Source organism: Carlito syrichta, unplaced genomic scaffold (genome assembly GCF_000164805.1).
Source record: "Carlito syrichta isolate Samal-C Ts95f unplaced genomic scaffold, Tarsius_syrichta-2.0.1 Scaffold288766, whole genome shotgun sequence".
In the NCBI taxonomy this organism is placed as follows: Eukaryota; Metazoa; Chordata; class Mammalia; order Primates; family Tarsiidae; genus Carlito; species Carlito syrichta.
The window spans coordinates 306737-326846 of record NW_007232862.1 but is presented as its reverse complement, the minus strand read 5'-3'; the positions used below and the strand labels follow the sequence as shown (position 1 = coordinate 326846).

Here is a 20110-nt window from a genome sequence, read left to right as displayed (position 1 = left end):
AGCGCTGTCTCCAAAATGAGACCAAAAAAAAAAAAAAATCAGACTCACCTAGGAAGTCTTTTATCAGTACTCATTTCTTGGCCTGGCCTCAGTCCCACTGGATGAAAAATCTGGGGAAGCTGAACTCAGTAACCAGTATTGTTTTTAAAATTCCCCTAGTGAGTCTAATAAGTAACTAGATTTTAAAACCACTAATCTAGACTTTCCAGGCCAAACCACCTGCAAGTACTTTGAATATTCATTATAAACCAATTTCTCCTGGAATCAATTGCAAAACGATAGGTTATGGACTTTTTTTTTAGAATCCAGGAAGATCAAAGTCTCTTAAATCTTTTGGTGACATTAAGAAGTTGGGTTTATTTTCATGTTCATTAATAAGCTATACATTTTCAACAAAATTTTAAGCATAAACCATGCTATAAATACTCTCGTTTATACGTGTGACTTCAAGCTTAACCATCTACACATCCTTTTGCCCCCCGTGGGTTTCCTGTTTAGTTTTTTATTAGTAACAGTATATTTCATAACTCAAAAAAGTCAAACAAACAAAAGAAAGGTTTTACTGTTAAGAAAAACATAAGACAATGGCAATACAGCTTAGATCATACATTAGGAAAGTAACACAACAGATGTGTTATTCAGCATTAATGCATGTCATAAGAATAGCCATTGTGTGTTCACAAAATTGGGGATGGGTGTAACAGCACATATAGAAAGACTATTAAAAAATGATTTGTCTTTAGAAGAAAGATCACTAGTTTAATAATTTTCTCTAAATTATTAGAACATCACAATCGGGCTCCCATATCCAAAATATTACCATTTGACATCAACCAAAAGATGCCAGGAAACTGTTGATCATTAAACTTAAACTGCAAGATTATATTAATGCCATTCCCAAAACAGCACAGCTCATCACAAACCAGAGTCACATGAAAGACAGTTGCTGGTGTTGTTCAGTCTCTTTATACCAATTAAAATAAATAGCCTAAGTCTGCTGTAACAGTTAAGTTCTAGGTTAAAAAAAAAAAAAAAAATAGGGCCGGGCTCGGTGGCTCAGCCTGTAATCCCGTGCTTTGGGAGGCTGAGGTGAGTGAATTGCCTGAGCCTGTGGGTTCAAGACCCACCTGGGCAACTTGGTGAGACCTCATCTCTACTGCACTCCAGTCTGGGCGACAGAGTGAGACCCCAACTCAAAAAAAAAAAAAAAAAAAAAAGTAAGTTGTCACATTAAGGTATAAAATAGGACTGGGAAAATCAGCATTGTGCTCAAATGAAAGAAAAAGATGCCTTAATATGTGAAGTTCCTAGAGAGGAAAATCTAGACAGCAGAGGTCAACAACTAAATCAGAGGTCAACAACTTTGGTCTTGGGGAACACTAGGAGAGTAAATCAGTGAATGCCACAGACGGATAAAGACAGAAGAAAAAAATAAATGGAACATAAAAAGTCACTGGAGAAGAAAATATTAAGAAAAAGCAGTAGAATTAATTATGGAGCCCCTTATATATGCCAGTCACTGTGCTATATATATACAGTATCCTGTATAACTTACATCTCACAATGACCCTATAAACTTTGCTATTTTTCAGATGGAGAAATGTTTAGGGGTTAAATTATTTGCCTAATGCCACACAGTTAAATAAGCAGCAGATTTAGTATTCAAACACACTAATCAGAATTAAGTAATCTAAAGCCCAAGCATGAATGACGGCAAAGCCCGAGTTCTTTAAAATTATAGTAGAAGAAGAGATGGGAGGAATGAAAAAAAAACATCTAGTTGATGGCCACCACTGAATGACAAAAGCTCAGGGAAACCTATGCCATTGGTTGCTAACCAGAGGTTCCCCTGTCTTGACATCATTCTCTTGTTCCACATTAAGCAACTCCTCCTTCTTCCTCACTTTGCTTTTCATCCAGTGTAACACATGAAATTCTGACACAGGGTTAAGAGTAGATGTCATACCATCTACTTAGAACAAATATTTAAACTCTTTATTAACTCAACGTTAGGTGACCTAATTAAGTCTTACGCCTTTATACTACACTGAAAGTGGTCTAGTGCCACTATATCACCCAGCACAAGGCTCCACACATAGAACATGCAATCTAACAGGCAACATTCATTCTTTACCATTCAATCATCACTCTTCTCTGTATACTTAGGCCTCTTTGAGGTTAAATAAAATTTAAAAGACATACATATGAATGACAGAGTTTCCAGAAAAAATTTACAACCACAAAAGTAAGTTACTATATATACCCACACAGTCAATTTAGAAGGACCAGTCATACTTACCAAGGTCAGCCTTTTCCTTGAGAACATCTTTGAAGTTGAGTCCACTGTTTAGGGTCGACTGCCTGTACTTCAGCAGAGCTTCCTTCTGTCCATTCTTTCCCAAGGCCTCCGTTTTCACGGCTCCAGCTTGGAGGCCACATCTCCACTTGGAGAAATCAGAATGCACCCACTTGACCAGGTCTTCAAGCTTCACGATCACCTTTTCAGAAACAGCAATGACTTCATCCTAAAAGAGGTGGGTTGGAGAAGAACAAAAACACATTATTTATGGGCTGGAGGTAAATGATACATTCTCAACAAGGCCCATCTGAAATGCCATGTGAGTAGTTTAACCTTATGTAAACAGACGGTATGTATTTTTCGTTAACAGAAAATATTTAATAACTCACTTCATTTCAGTGGTTTTTCATTGCTAGTTGTTTAGTTAAGCAATAATTTATATCATATATTTTTTATGCAAATAGAAAGTATCCAAAAATAGGGCAGTAATTATAATAGCCATTTTTAATGCTGGATACCAAAGTTCACTCTATCTATCTGACTGTTTAAGTGAACGTTAATTTTTAGGTGCAATTAATTGCAAATATAAAAAGTGAAAGCTAGATGACTAATGGTTAGCCTGTCTCTACATAAATGGTCTAAGTAAATCTAGGATTCTTGGAACTCTGACTCACCCCAAAATTCCTATGTTTATGGTACATTTTCCCTTGGCTTATACACAAATATTGAATTTAACTTTTGTCCTAAAAATTAAATAAAACTGTGATGTAATCCCAAAAGAAATACTTCATAAATGTTATGTGCTTCCCACTGAAAGAAACTTGCACATTCTCATGTTTCTCAAAAACTTTGTAAGTTGAGAAATGAACTGATTTTTTTTTTCTTTGAATACATATGGGGTAGGGGCGAGGGGGTGAGTGAGGAGAAGTCTTTGCACCTAAGAAAAGTAGTTGAAATTTGAGTTTCTCTTATGCATCATAAGTTTGAATTTTAAGCATCTCTAATTGCTTCTAGGAAACAACCAAGTTTTCTGACTCAGAATTAATCCAACAAGCTATTTAATAGATATCCATACATAGAACAAAGGGAGGGCCCCCCTCACCCAAGGATTCTTTGGGAAAGGCTTAAGAAGATCATCTCACTGGGTTTTAAGTTATTTAAGTATTTGACATTTCAACTTGAACTGACTTTCCTTTCTTTTATTTCACATTTCTGAAGGAAGCTTAGCTGTGAAAGCCCCTAAGCTTACAAAATCTTAGAAATATTTTTGACAAACAACAACAGGAAGATGTTTCTAAGCTATTAAACAAAAGGAATTTACAACTGATTTTGCTAATTTTGTTGTTAAGCATGACTTTTTCCTCTCCTCCACCTTACACACACACACACACACACACACACACACACACACACACACACAACTCCAGTTCAAACAAAAAAAGGGTTTATTAAGATAAGCTTCACGTAATAAGCAGCACTGGGTTGATTTTTTTGAAAATATTTTAAGGTAAGATCTAAAATTTCACTTTTCCTCGTCCAGTTCCAAGCTGCTTCTGAGAAGAAAGTTTGTTAGGCAGCAGCAAAGTAACAAATACTCTGACAAAAATGAAAAGTAAAACTTTGGTAATGGAATCTTTTCCCTTATCATGATTAAATATGAACTTCCACTAAATGGCAGACAAAGTAGAAACTGTATTTTTATCCTCTGCTCAAGAAAAAAATTGCAAGACTTTATAAACAATGAGGCACATTATAAAATACCAGTTCAACGGATGATTTCACTCAGATTCACCACACCATCCTCTTGAAATAAAAGATCTGTAGTTGTCATGCATTTTATAGCTATTTCATGGTGATTATTAAATGTCAGAATAAAAATTCAGGCTGGGTATTGTTTCAAAGCATATGGGAACAGCTTCTGGACAGGACACACCAAAAATCTAGTTTAGAATGTACTGAAAAATAATTAGGTATCAGTGTCAACATTAGTAAAGATGGAATTTGGCCACATTTTGACCAAATATGGTTCCCTAGAAGAGACAGGTTTGTAGATGAGTGTTACTTTCAAACAGCTCTGTGATCAAATGATTATCATTTCAATTACCAGTTGCTTCAGATCTTTTCCAAGAAATGGCATGACTAGGTCTGGCTGGCTTACAACACCCTCCAAACAAATAGTTTATTAACCAAGAAAAAATACAATCCTTATGATGTCATTAGTGAATAAACTCATCTTTCAAGATTTAGTCTATAGATTTTGTCCTCTTTTTTCTTCACTGTCTCTCTCAAAAAGACCTTCTGAATATACACACATACATTAAACAAAATGCAGGAATTCACATAAGCATGCATAAGCCATAAACCTAAGTTTGGATTAATTGTGAAACCACCAGTATGTTTTACTGTGGATTCACAGAGAAACTGGCCCTGCAACATTGTCAAATGCCAGGATTTAGAAGGAAATCTGATAAGCGGAGGAGGGGGAAACAACAAACTAACCCTCAAAAATGAAAAAAAGAGCCAACATATATATAGAAAATGTCACAGGAAACATTACTTTGTACACACAAAGGCATAAATCACATGTCCACATTTACTATTCCAAGCAAATGCTGACTAAAGTCCCTAATACTCACCATTCTTGGGCAAGTCTCTATGTCTAAGAAAAGAATTTCAATAAACTCATCTCACGATTACATTAGTTCTCTGCAAACTGAGAATTAGCACTAGATAAATATTGCTGATTTACTCTAATACAACACAAAAGGAACACAAAGAAATACACTTTGTTATTCTATTAATGTACCTTGGCTTTTCAATTAACCCGACTGTTAATCAATATTTATGTAGGCTGTGTTGAGGCACTTTCTAAGTCCTTATCCCTTTTCATCATTGTTTGAAACTGCCTATTTCTGAAATTTGGATTCTGTTTCTGCCACTGTACAAAAACAGCTCACAGTCAGAATCAGTTCATTTAGTCAGGAAGTCACAAAACAGCCATCCCATGTGTATGGCCGGCTACTCCAAATGTTTTAAAACTTGAAAAACTTTACACAAAAATATTCAGTCTTAAGTCTTCTCTTACAAAATAAAATAAAGCCCCTCCCCCCAAAAAACTAGTTGAAATTAAGAGTTGCCTTCTTTAAACAAGATGTGATAAGCCCACCACTCCCTATTACATTGTATTCAGTCTACTTTTCCCTCAACTGCCTGGCCCCTAGTAGGCACCAGACACTTAAACTTGTACACCATTATTTTATGAATGAGGACAGAAAGGTTCAGTGACATGTCCTAGAGCCAACTAATGGCAGGATTTGGACAAGAATCCAGGTTTCCATTCTGCCAAGACAGCATCCTGGACACCGTAACCATAATTAGACTGCCTGGGTTCAAATCCTAGCCCTGAAATTTACTCGCTATGAAACAACAGGCAACTTCTTTAATCTCCCTGTGTTTCAAATTTTTTCTTTACCTATGTAAAAATAATAATACTATGTACCTCTTACAGTACTTGCCAGGATTCAATGTAGAGATGAGGTAGTATATCAGCATTAGCTATTGTTATAGTTGTCATTCCTTTTCTGCTTTGGTGTTTCCCAAAATGCAGCACATAGAGAAGAGTTTAGATGGTTCACAGGTAAACTTTAAAATACATATTGTTTTGTAGTGCTCATTTATTTTTGTAGTTACTCTCTATTTATGGAAAAGTAGCAATGGTTTTCTGTTTATAGGAGATATAAAAGTCTGCCTCCTTAAATAAATTTGAGTTAAAAATGAGTCAAATTTAAGAAAGTCATTAAGCAAATACAAGAGACGTGGATATAGAAAAAGAAAGTCAAGATGCTATGAAAATGACTGTCATTTGGGACAGCATATTATATCATTGGTTCTCAAAGTGCAGGTCTCAGGAAATCCCTGAGACCACTTCAGGTGGTCCAGAGGGTCAAAACAATAATCATACTACTAATAAGACATTAGGGACTTTTTTTCACTCTCATCCTCTTTCAAGTACATAGTAGAGTTTTCCAGAGACAATGTGACATGTGATATCACAACAGAGTAAATGCAGAAGCAGATATGAGAATCCAGTTCTCTATTTAAAGTTAGACAGTAAAGAGACTTATAAAAAATGTAAAACAATGCCACTGTTCTTACTAATTTTTTTGTTTTTGAAAATATGGTTAACTTTCATAAAAATGTGTTACATTTACATAATGAGTTTATATTGCTATTTAATCTGATTTTTAAATTAACTTACAGTAAAATTTCCTTTTTTGGTGTACAGTTTTAACACATGAATAGATGCATAAAACCACCACCACCACCACCATCATCATCAGGATGCAGATTGGTCTGTCACCCTCAAAAACCCTTTGTACTCTTTCATAGTAGTCACCCGCTCCCTCTACTCCCCACCAGGTCTTGGCAACTACTAATTTGTTCTTGCTATAGTTTTCTCTTTCCTAAAATACCATATAAATTGAATCACACAGTATGAAACTTCTGAGACTGCTTCTTTCACTCAGAATAATCCCTTTGCGATCCATCCATCCATGTTGCTACTTGTACCAATAGCTTGTTCCTTTCTGCTGAGTAGTATTCCATGGTATGAATGTGTCCCAAAGTTTACCCATTCACTGATGGAAGGACATCTGGGTTGTTTCAGTACTGGCGATTACAAACAGAGCTGCTCTACTTTCCATGTACAGGCATACTTCTTTTTATGACACTTTATTGTACTTTGTAGATATTGTGTTTTTTACTAAAATTGAAGGTTTGTGGCACCCCTGTACCAAGCAAGTCTGCTGGTGCCTTTTTTCCAACAGCATGTGCTCACTTCACGTCTTTGGGCCATATTTTGGTAATTCTCTCAATATTTCAAACTGTTTCATTATTATTATATTGCTATGGAGATCTGTGATCAGTGATCTTTGATGCTACTACTGGAACTGTTTGGGGGCACCCAGGATAACACGATATATATGGTGAACTTAATTGATAAATGTTGTGTATGTTCTGACTGCTCCACCAACCGACCAGCCTTTTCCCCAGCCTCTCTCCCTCACTTCAGGCCTATCTATTCTCTAAGACTCAACAATATTGAAATTAGGCTAGTTAATAACCTGCAATGGGCTTTAAGTGTTCAAATGAAAGGAGTCGCATGTTGCTCACTTTATTTTTTAACTTAATTTGATTTTAAAGTTGTGAGGTACAAGTGAGGATTGCATACATAAGTGGTTCAGGTACAGATGAAGTTTCGGATATCACTTCACCTGGATTTGGAGCAAGCACTCTTATTGATGTTATATCCTCCCTGCCTCCAGCAGTGTCTTGCTACTGCCAATTCATTTTTTTATAGTATTATGATAGGTGTTCAGGGTCCACTTATGAGTGAGAACATGTGGTACTCAGTTCTTTATATCTGTGATAGATCACTGAGTATGACAGACAAATCCATCCAAGTTGCTGCAAAGTCCACGTTTGTCCTTTGTAGCTATGTAATATTCTGTGGAGTATATGTACCACATTTTTTATCCAGTCAAGCTTTGATGGGCAGCACGGTTGGCTCCATGTTTTTGCTATTGTGACTAGTACTCCAAAAAATATACATGTGCAGGGTTTTTTGTTTTTTGTTTTTTCAAATGATTTGAGTTCCTCTGGGTATATTCCCAGAAAGAGTATTGCTGGGTCATATGGAAGGTCAAATTCTAGTTCTTTTAGAAATTGCCACACTGTTTTCCATAGAGGTTGAATTAGTTTGTGCTCCCATCAGCAGTGTAGAAGTGCTTCCTTTTCTCCACATCCTCGCCAGCATCTGTTGTTTTTTGTTTTATTAATGATGGTCATTCTTACTGGAGTTAGGTGGTATCTCAATGTGTTTTGGTTTGCATTTCTCTGATAATTACTGAGGCTGAGCATTTTTTCATGTGCCTATTGGCTGCTCGTATATCTTTTTTTGACAAGTGTCTATTCAAGTATTTTGCCCTTTTTAAAAAATGGGGCTGTTTGGTTTTTTCCCTTTTGGTATATTTGCATTCCTTTTAGAACCTGGATGTTAGATCTTTGTCAGATACACAGTTGGCAAATATTTCTTCCCCACTCTGTGTGCTGTCTCCCCACTCTCTTGATGGTTTCTCTTGCTTTGCAGAATCTTTTCAGTTTGATGAGGTCCCATCTGTCTATCTTCTCTTTTATGGCATGGGCATCTGGGGTTTTGATCAGGACTTGGTTGCCTATTCTAATTTCTGTAAGGGTGTCTCCTGCGTTTTCTAAGATTCTTATAGTTTGAGGTTTTACGTTTAGGTCTTTGACCCATATGGAGTTGATTTTTGTGTATGGTGATAGGTAAGGGCCCTGTTTCATTTTACTGCAAGTGGTCAGTCAGTTTTCCCAGTACCATTTACTGAATGGGTTCTCTTCTCCCCAGTGGTTGCTGGTGGAGGCTTTGTCAAAGATGAGTTGGTTGAGAAATTGAGGTTTTGTTTCTGGAATTTCTATTCTGTTCCTTTGGTCTATATGCCTGTTCTTGTACCAATACCAGGCTGTTTTGATTATTGTAGACTTATAATAAAGTTTAAAGTCTGGGAGTGTGATACCTTCCACTTTGCTTCTTTTGCTGGGGATTGTTTTGGTTGTCTGTGGTCCTTTCTGTTTCCATGTGAATTTCTGTATTGTTGTTTCCAGGTCTTAGAAGAATGATGACAGTAATTTAATGGGTATTGCATTGAACCTGTAGATTATCTTAGGTAGGATGGATGTCTCTCACTTTAAATCAAAAGCTAGAAATAGTTAAGCTTAATGAGAAAGGCACATTGAATGACAATACAGGTTGAAAACTGCTATTTTGTGCCAGCTAGCCAAGTTGTGAATGTAAAAGGAAAGTTCTTGAAAAAAATTAAAGTGCTACTCCAGTGAACACAGAAACAATAAGAAAACAAAACACTTTGCTGATATGGAGAAAGTCCGAGCGGTCTGAATAGAAGATCAAACCAACCATAACATTCCCTTAAGTCAGAACCTAATCCAGAGTAAGACCTTATCTCTTTTCAAATCTATAAAGAAAAGTTGGAAGTTAGCAGAGATTGGTTCATGAGGTTTAATGAAAGAAGCTGTCTCCATAACTTAGAAGTGCAGGGTGATGCAGGATACTGAGCAAAGGCAACTGCAGGATGGAGAAACTACAGCAAGTTATCCAGAAGTTCTATCTAAGATAATTGATGAAAGTGGCTACACCAAACAATGGATTTTCAGTATAGACTAAATGGCCTTATATTGGAAAAAGATGCCATTTAGGATTTTCATAGCTAGATTTTGAAAGTTTCAAAAGACAGTCTGACTCTCTTATTAGGGGCTAACACGGATGATGACTTTAAATTGAAGCCAATGTCATTTACCATTCTGAAAATCCTAGGGCTATTAAGAAGTATGCTATATCTACACTTGCCTGTGCTCCACAAGTTAAACAACAAAAACTGGATGACAGCACATTTGTTTATAGTATGTTTTACTGAGTATTTTAAGCCTACTGTTAAGACCTACTGCTCAAAAAAAAAAGAAGATTCCTTTCAAAATATTATTTCTCATTGACAATGAACCTGGCATTGAAGAGCTCTGGTGAAGATGTACAAGATTATTGTTGCTTTCAAGCCTGCTAACACAGCATTTATTCTGCAGTCCATGTATCAAGGACTAATTTTGACATTCAAATCTTATTATTTAAGAAATACATTTTGTAAGGCTATAGTTGCCAGTGATAGTGATTCCTTTGAAGGATCTGAGCAAAGTCAACTGAAAACCTTCTGGAAAGGATTCATCCTTCTAGATGCTACTAAGAACATTCAGAATTCATGGGAGAAGTCAAAATATAAACAATAGCAGGAGTTTGGAAGAAGTTGGTTCTAACCCTCATGGATAATGACTCTGAGGGGTTTAAGATATCAGTGGAGGAAATAACTGCCGATGTGGTGGAAATAGCAAGAGAACTAAAAGTGGAGCCTAAAGATGTGAATGAATCACTGCAATTTCATGGTCAAACTTGGATGAGGAATTTAATTGCTTCTTATGAATGAGCAAAGAAAGCGGTTTCTTCAGACGGAAACTTCTCCTGGTGAAGATGCTGTGAATACTGTTGAACTGACAACCGAAGATTTAGAGTACTCTGTAAACTTAGTTGATGAAGCAGTGGCAGGCTTTGAAACAACTGACTTCAGTTTTGAAAGAAGTTCTACTGCAGGTAAAATGCTATCAAATAACATCACATGCTACAGATAAACCTTTTGTGAAAGGAAGAACCAAGAGATGCAGCAAACTTCACTGTTGTCTTATTTTAAGAAATTACCACAGCCACCCAACTTTCAGCAACCACAATCTTGATCAGGCAGCAGCCATCAACATCAAGGCAGACTCTCCACCAGAAAAAGAATACGACTCGTTGAAGGCTTAGATGATCGTTAAAGGGTTTTTTACTTAAGAAAAGTGCTTTATTTAGACATAATGTTATTGCACACTTAACAGACTATAATATAGTGTGAACATAACTTTTACATGCATTGAGAAACCCAAAATTTGTGTGACTCGCTTCATTGAGATATTCGGTTTACTGCAGTAATCTGAAACTGAACCTGCAGTATCTCTGAGGAATGCATGTACAGGCTTTTGTGTGAACACACATTTTCAGTTCTCTAGAGTAAATAACTAAGAGAAGGACTGCTGAGTCATATGGTAGGTGTATATTTAAATTTTTTAGAAACTGCCCGACTTGTTTTCCAGAGTAGCTATATCGTTTTGCAATCCCACTGCCAGTGTATGAGAGTTTCAGTTGCTCTTCATCTTTGCCAGTACTTGCTACTGTCATTAATAATTATTAATAATGACTAATTATTATTATTGTTCTAACATGTATATAGCAGTTTTCAATTTACATTTCCCTAATCACTAAGAATGTCAAACATCTTTTCAGACTCTAATTTACCTATTTTAACATTTGGTTGTTTTCTTACTGTTGAGTTTTGAGAGTTCTTATACCTTCTGCATACAAGCTTTTTGTAACATATATGGTCTGAGCATACTTTCTCCCATTTTGTAGCCTGTCTTTTCATTCTTGTAACAGTGTCTTTCACAAAGAAACAGTTTTTTGATTAAGTCCAATTGGTCAGATTTTTTTATTTTATGGATTGTGGTTTTGCTGTTATATTTACAAACTCTTTGCCTAACCCAGATCATAATGAATTTCTCCTGTGCTTTCCTACAAAAGTTGTACAGTTTTACATTTAGAAGTATGATCCATTTTGATTTAGTTTTGCATAAGTTATGAATTTTTATCTTGACTTTTTTTGCAATGTTGATATATAATTATTTTTAAATGAATTAATAAATACTTTAAATTTTCTCAGTTTTAATTTCTAATACAGTGAATATCTAATCCTATTAAGAACTGTGAAGATAGCCAGGCTCAGTGGCTCAGCCTATAATCCCAGCGCTTTGGGAGGCTGAGGTGAGTGGATTGCCTGAGCCCGCGGGTTCGAGATCCACCTGGGCAACTTGGTGAGACCTCACACTTACCACAGTTTTACAGATGCTGGCAAAACGTCAAGACTTCTGAAAAGATAGTTTGTTGTTCACAGCAATAGCAACAGGCAATGCATCCGAATTTATACTGGTTCTTTAATACTCAAGTCCCAAAAGGAGATGCAAAGAGAGATAGATAATAACCTGCTCACTCATTGAGGTTCATCATCAAGAGTCTGGAGCATAGCAAACCCAGATTTTCAATACTAGAGAGTAAGCATGCCTGCTCTTGTTCTGAAGAAAAACACTAGCTTTGTCTTCCAAGGCAAGTCACCATGTAAACATCTTTGAAAAGGTAGTCTGAAACAAAGATAGTCAATGCTTTGCTTGCTCACATGATGGAAAGATATGCAAGAGACCCTTGGAGAACGCCTACCCAGTATCTCCCACCTCTACATTTCTTTGTTTTGTTCAATTTTTCTTCTTCTTCCTTCATCTCCCAATTGGAGAAATGTAGAAAACATATATATTTAGACACAGTGTGGGTCCTGCTCTTCTTTCTCCAAAGAACTCATTCTCTGTGAGGATTCCAATGCTCACCTCTAAAGCCCATGACTACATTCTACAGTTTGGTTTCAAAAATTCATCCCAACTCCAATTACCAATTTAGATGTCTCATAGCCAACTCAAGCTCAGTGGAATTGCATAGCTCCTTGGTTTCTTTGCAAGAAAATATCTTGGTGCTTGGCACAAGGAGAATTTAACACTTTCTGACTGTGCTAACTTTTCCTCAATATTCATTATTTCATTCTTCTATAACAACAAACTATTGATTTGCTGGGCGCAACATAATGACACCATTTTCTGCTTCCTTTTATACCCAAGTAGAGCCATGTGACCAAGTTATGACCAATGGGATGTGAATATTGCTGTATTGGCAAAGGGATGGATATAACTTTGGAACATACAAATAAGAAGAGATCCCTCAGGAGAAAAGACAGAAGGAGCCTGGTCCCTAGACAGTCTCATGGAGCAAAGCCACAACACTAGCCCAGATTCATCAACATCTAGGGCTGTGACAGGTGAAAGATTTTGAACTCCCAACTTATTTAAACAGCTGTAATTATGAGTCTCTGTTACACACAGCTGAAACTTTAAGAAAGTATCATCTCTCAGGAGAGAGAACATGAATGAAACCTTTCCTACCATACCACGTGATACCCAATAACAGTTCATTGCTGAGGAGAGCTATCATCTGCTGAAGCCCAAGGACAATAAACACACAAGTGTAATATCAGAAGGGTTGGCAAGATAGCACAGCATACTCACCTCGATTTTCCCTGAACATCCTAGATTTTAAAAATGTGCTTTGTAGCATTTGAAAGAGCAAGAAATTTTCATGAAGATGGAAATGAAAAATGAAGAAAAACTGTTAAGTGTCAGCTTTCAGAAAGACCAACTACAATCACTTCACCTTGTGCCCTGATGAAACCCTTCTGGTCAGGCATATGTGCCTCTGGTACGCACCAATGGTGTCAGGCAAGGGGAAGAAGGTGCCACCTCAGAGCCTGGGTAGCCTGGCCACTCCCTTGATTTCAAGCCTCCCTCAGACTGGCTGTAATTTGAGACACCCACTTGTCTGCCCAGTTGTTCTCCCTGTTGTGCATTGGTGTATGTAACTAACAGGACACCTACACCGTGAGCAAAAAGGTTTCATTCTACAGGTAAATAGCTCCCACCCACTCAGAATCCAAGAAAGTCATAAAGATAGGATGGTAATGTGGGTCAAAACATGATGACACTTTCACTGGTCAGCGGTGAAATATGAAAAATGATGATCACACAGTAAGGTTTCATGAAGCCAAATTTGCTAAATTTCAAAAACTGTCCTTGTATCGGTCAAGATCCCAACAGGAAATAGATGGAGCACTTGAGAAATGCTAATCCGAGGAGGATTAACAAAGGCGTTGGTGGGAGGTAAAAGAGACATAAAGGGCTAGGGCTGTCAGCAGCACAGGTGTCACTAAAGGCCAAAGCATCCCAGAGGGGTGGGGATGGTTGTCAGGGTCAGAGCAGAGCCTTCTTCCAAAAGCAGTGACTCCTCCTTAAAGGGATGCCCCACCAGCCTGGAGGGACCTCCCAGAAAGGAACAGGGATTAAATACCCTCCCCCTCCTGGCAGGGCATGTCTATGGCTAAAACCCTCTGAAAACCACAGGGCCCAGGGGATGTGCATACAGAGCCCATACAGGTCAGCCTCCCGGGGCAGAGGGCAGAGAAAAGAAGGGAGTGGTGCTGACATGAAGGAACCCCCCACACTTTCTGTTTAAGACTTTATCCCTCCTATTTTCTTTTCTTTCTTTCAATTTTTCCTTTTACTTTTTTACTGCTTCAGGCTGGAGTGCAGTGGTGCTATCGTAGCTCACTGCAGCCTAGAACTCTGGGGCTCAACCAATCCTCCCACCTCAGCCTCCTGAGTTGCAAGAACTACAGGTGTGCACCACCACATGTGACCAATTTTTTATTTTTAAAACTGTTCAGTCTGCCAAGCAGCTGGAACTACAGACATGTGCCTTAAAAAAAAAATCTTAAACGGGTTTGTCAACTTTGTTAAGCAAAAAATCCATTAAAAAAAAATCTTTTGTACAGACAGTGGTGGGGACGGTGGTCTTGCTATGTGACCCAGTCTGGTCTCGAACTCCTGGCCTCAAGTGATCCTCTCACCTCAGTCTCCCAAAGTGCTGGGATTACAGATGTGAGGCACTGCACCAACCTGTCTTCCTTTCATATGGTGCTATAATGTCCTTTTTTTCTCTGAAATGAGGACATCAATAAATAGCAACAGTTTTTGAATGCCCTTATTAGGCAAAATAAAATGCTGTTATATCAAATCTAAGTTGGTCCCTGAACTGGGAATTACTGCTCTTATTACTTGTGATATAATGTTAAATCTTTATTGGGTGTCAGTATTTGATGCTGAGTTGCATAATTCTGTCTTTTGCAGTAAACAGCTGAATTGCAAACACTTTTTAGAGCAGATACCCTTGTTTAACTTCTTGAAGAGCCAAGGCCTGCGTTGGACCTGACGCACACAAGTGTTTTAATGGTACAACATCTTCAAATGTTCCCTATTGGAAGAAACACAGGGAAAACTGAGGAAGCATGGGTTTTGGAGTCTGACTGACTGAGATGCAAATACAGCTCTACTGTGTTTAACAACCACATTAATCTTGGGACCTTCCAAGGTCTCATCTAAAAACATGGGGAAATAAGATAAAAGAACCAACCTCAAAGGGTAGTTAAGAATTTGCAGTTGTTGCAGGGCTTGGTGGTTCAGCCTGTAATCCCTGCACTTGGAGGCAGAGGCAAGTAGATTGCCTAAGCCCACGGGTTCAAGACTAGCCCAGGCAACTTGGCAAGAGCTCGTCTCTACAATAAATCAAAATCAGCCAGTTGTGGTAGCATGTGCCTGTAGTTCCGGCTACTTGAAAGGCTGAGGCGGAAGGATTGCCAGAGCCCAGAGGGTTGATGCTGGGGTGGCCATGAGCGTGTCACTGCATTCCAGCCTGGGCAACGGAGTGAGGCTCTGACTCAAAAAAAAAAAAAATTTTTTTTGCAGTTGTTATAGTGCAATAGTCAGTGCAGAGTAGGCATCCAAGAAATGATGGCTATTACTATTACATAATACTACTTGCATGGAAAATTAGGACGGGGGGGATTCAAATGTCCTCTGTAAGTAACTGTGTCCTAACTCTTCTTCACTTCTTCATTCTTTGTCTGTGAAAATATAGTCCCTGTAGCTCCTGTTGGGTACCTCCAAGGGACAGTTGGGCCAAGACAAGAATATCTGGGCTTCTCATTCTCCGCAGTGCTCTAGGATATGGCAATGAAAAACTCTGAGATGCATCATCTGACCCAGTCACCAATCTATAAATTTAATAGGCTTTATCTCATCTAAGCCCCACAAGGACTTTCTGAGGTAGATAGTCTAAATCCATTTTAGAGATGGGAAAACTAAAGTGGAACCAGAAGACAGTACGGTCGAACTATCTTTCTTCTAGAAAATTAGTTTTTAAGCCCTTGCAATAGTCACGGTCCACCCTACTCCTACCTGGAGAACAACTATACCTTTTCTCACCTTCTGCCAATTCCTTGGGAGGGGGGTGGGTGGGATTTAAAGTTACTTCACAACAAAAAGGATTTTAATTTTTATTGTGTTTTTGTCCCCCCAAATCAAACTACAGAGATCGCCACTCATGTGCTAGTTAAAAATGTGAAGACTTTTCTGTTGTCCAAGTAATAAAGATAGCTTCTCAAGTATGTGCTAAGATTTGACTGTCTTAACATGATGACATGCGTTTGCCATGGAGTCTCCTTAGTGTATTGGGTTCCAATTTCCCAAGACAGCCCTTCCCCTTCCAACCTTTTCCATCCCTCTCACCAGATCTTTGGGTGAAGCTTGTGGCTCCATGAATTTTGGAAATCCATCTTGGCACAATTAGGGGGAATAAACAAACAGAAGACAGCTCTGAGGCACAATTTGTCAAATGTAATGCGGCCATCCTTCATGATGATAGCCAATGGCATTTGTGTATCAAACAAGTAATTCAGAAACTAAATATTTTATGTTCCTAAATACATTTTTAATACACACTAATCTAAAACCTGTTAGGTTGCAGCCTGCTCCCCTGACTGGTATTCTCTCATTAATTTCTGCTCCTCTTGTTTCCTCTTGGACTTATCATGCATGTAACATTTCCTCCCTAAAATTAAAGACAATATACGCGGAGAGCAAGAAATTGCATCCCAGTATCCAAGGATTTATCTCCTCTTCTCTCTTCTTTATATCTGATATGTAAAAAAGTGGCCTTACACAGCCATTGGGCCTGTCTACTCTTTCTTTGGCTAAATTAATAAGCTGTTACCTCTATGGTCTATTTTTTAAAACTACTTTCAGGTTGCCATAATAAAAACTAGCTTGGCACCCAAATAGTTAGCTCTAGCCATTAAAACATTAACACAAGAAGATAAATGAGCCCAATTCCAGGGTTATGCCCAGTTGCACTACCTAGAAGAACACTCTATAAAAGCAAAAACAATAACAATAAAGCCCAAACCCAACCACTACCCAACCCAGCTGTGCTATGTTGAATGACTTCAGACCATTACTTTTACATTGCTTGATTTTTTTTTTTCATCCAGTTTTGCAGGAACATGATCCTCTGTCCAGGTACATATTTCAGCAGGGCCTATATGACACAAAGACCCTCAAAGTAAGAAGAAAATCCTTTGTCCCTGTTGGCATATAAAAATCACAGTGAAAGCTGTTTAAATTATTAAAGCTTATGGGTCATCTGGCACGAAGTCTTCATTACCTTGCCATTAATTAGAAGAACAGTCTTTATAGAGAATCACCGAAAGCTTTATGCCTATTTAGAACACTTTAATGTACAAACCAAATAAATCTTCCTGTTTTGTATAGCCTCCGTTTAAACGTAAACATGTGATTTAGACATGCTCCCTCTTGTTAAAAAAATTCTTTTGCTCTGTTCACTTCACACAGTTCACATTATTATCCTCACATGTACAATGGTAGTGGAATAACTTGATTCCCACAGCTTTATTTAATAATGTAATTATCCTATATTAGATTATTTAAAGGGGCTTTGTATTTTTTTTTTTTTTTAAGTTCTAGCTTTTCCTAAACTAGTGATATGCTCTGTCACTGTAAATAATTCAGACTTCAATCAAAAGCCCTAAACTCAGTTTGGAAAAATATTGAGTGTTTTTGAATAAGCCAGGATTCTAACACAAAAGTCAATTTGCAACCACAGTTGGTGACCTTTCTACTCCTGCTCACACTGTGGTGTGGAGACCAACACAGGGGACAGACCCAAGCAACTACAACCAGCCAATTCCAACTCTTTTGCCACCTTGGGGAGGTTGTATAAACCAGAGAATACAGCCTAAGTTGTCCTCAAGATAAGCTTTCTAAAATGGGACTGAAAACTTGTATGGCTCTCCATGCCCAATGCCCTAAACGCTCCCAGGTAGAGCTTAAAGAGAGAAAGAATGAATAAATGAATGAATGAATGCAAGTATGCATACTGCTGGGCATTCTGACAAAACAGTCGCAGAAGGGAATCCAGAAGGAGCCATCCCTGCCACCTTTAAGGGAGCATTCACAAGCTGAGCTTCCTCCAATGTTGTTGTCAGGAGAGATTTTGTTCTAGCTTTTCCCCAACTCAATTCAATCTGATCCAATTAGCTTGTATTGACTCTCTGCTCTGTGCCAACCACTGGGCTGAGTATCAGCCACGGAGAAATCAGTATGAATAAGACATTATGCGGCCCTTCCAAAACACATCGTGCCTAGGCAGGGTCTACTATACCTTCCCTAGGAAGTGAAGGCTACTCTCTTTCTAGCCCTTTATCATAGGGTTCACTCACTCTTTCATCCTCAGTGTTCTGGGCATCTATTCTGAACTGTGCTGGGCACTGGGAACAGCGGAGGGACCAACTCCTAACACATGGGATGCTGGCCTAGTGGGAGGAGATACACAGGCAACAATAAGTACTAAATATGGCTTATATAATGAGAAACGGTCGTTCAGTGATTTTATTCATTCAACAAATATTTATTGAGCACCATCTCTGTGCCAGGCATTGGGATTTTGGCCAGGAATAGAACAGACAAAATCCCTATCCTCCGGGAGCCTACAGTCATGTATGTGTGTGAACTGGGAGAGAGGAGGGTGGGGCAGGAGAGCCATACGGTAAACCAAATCGGAACCGAACGGACTAGAAGAGGCAGTGACTGGAGGCGAGGGGTGCAAGTGGGGATGGCTTAAATGGAATGGTCAGGGAAGTTCTATCTGCTCAGACCTTAAGGAAGAAAAGGAGTCAGCAAAGTTCAGAGGTGAGGAGAGACAGGGGAAGAACAGGACATTGCAGACAGAGGGAACCAAGCAGGCAAAACCACTGGGAGGGACGTGGTATTCTGTCACATTTAAGGCTCAAAAAATAAAAAACAAACAAACAAAAACACCACGCCCCTTAGATAGGTTTTATGATTGATGCACGCTCCTCAATTTGACCCAAGAACCCTTTTCTCAAAGTTCCCACTATGTTTGGCTCAGAAGCTACCCCCAAAATCAATTTCCATTATGAAAAATTGACCAGCATCATAGAATATCATGTATTTAAAAAAGAAGAAAATGAACAGAATCTGTTTCATGCCATCTTTTTTCTCAAACCTCGAATACCTATCTACAGATGTTTTAAGTACTTTGTTGAAGACCAAGTTGCACCCTTCCTGAAAGAGAAATAGATGGTTTTCCCATGAAACAGTTAATTTCCACAGAATTAAAAAGATGGCAGGCCAGCTGCTCGCCTGACATCCACATGAGGTGGGAGGACTAGGCAAGGATATATATATATGATATGCAGCTCCTACAGGTACACTGGCTAGAAACACATCCAGGACAACAATCCCTCTCTCCGGATTTTTAGGACTTCTTTGCTTGGGCATACGCCAACATGATCTAAAGCCCCTCCTCAACCACTGCGTGTGAAACATACCTATTTTCTTATGCATTAAGGAGAGCTTGTCTATTCTAGCCACAGCTCCTCCTCCCCCTTCTCTCTGCAGATTTCTTATCACACCAGACACAATGCCCTTTCCAGCAAAACTCTCCAAATTCATTGATCAAGACATTAGGTGTAAAAAAGACTCAGTATGGCTTGTTGACATGCTGTAAGACTAGCAAATCTTTAAAAGATTAAGGCAATCTGCTGTCTCCTATGTATGCCATCTATAATTATATGCCCAGAAGAGGAGGGGGGATGTTTGGGAGAAACCACCCAAGAAGACTGCATAATAATAACAAAAGGAGAGGAAACAAAAAGAACAAGACAGAGAAGAAGAATACCTTTCAACCCTCATCAGATTAACTGGACACTAAAGTGATTGGGTCCATTGCTGATTGTAGCAGGTGGCCTCTAAAATGACCCTTAAAGATTATGCATACCCTTGCATAATCCCCTCCTCTTGAATTTGGCAGGACAATAACATCTCACTTATTTTTTTTAAGTCGGGGTTTCACTCTGTCACCCAGGCTAGAGTTCAGTGACATGATCACAGCTCACCTCAGCCTTGACCTCCTGGGCTCAGGTGATCCTCCCATCTCAGCCTCCTGAGTAGCGGGACTATAGGTGCATGCCACCATGCCCGGCTAATTTTTTGACTTTTTTTTTTTTTTGAATTGGAGTCTCACTCTGTCACCTAAACTGGAGTGCAATGGCC

At 38.5% G+C, this 20110-nt stretch overlaps 1 protein-coding gene across 2 annotated transcripts in view; it reads right to left on the bottom strand.

Annotated features, from left to right (window-relative positions):
• ARID5B (AT-rich interaction domain 5B) overlaps nt 1-20110 on the bottom strand; it is a 197291-nt gene that overhangs the window by 157773 nt on the left and 19408 nt on the right. For both annotated transcript variants that reach the window (XM_008053861.2, XM_008053862.2), the window contains exon 3: nt 2300-2525. In XM_008053861.2, the coding sequence (XP_008052052.1) occupies nt 2300-2525 (226 nt within the window). The remainder of the gene's footprint in view (nt 1-2299; nt 2526-20110) is intronic.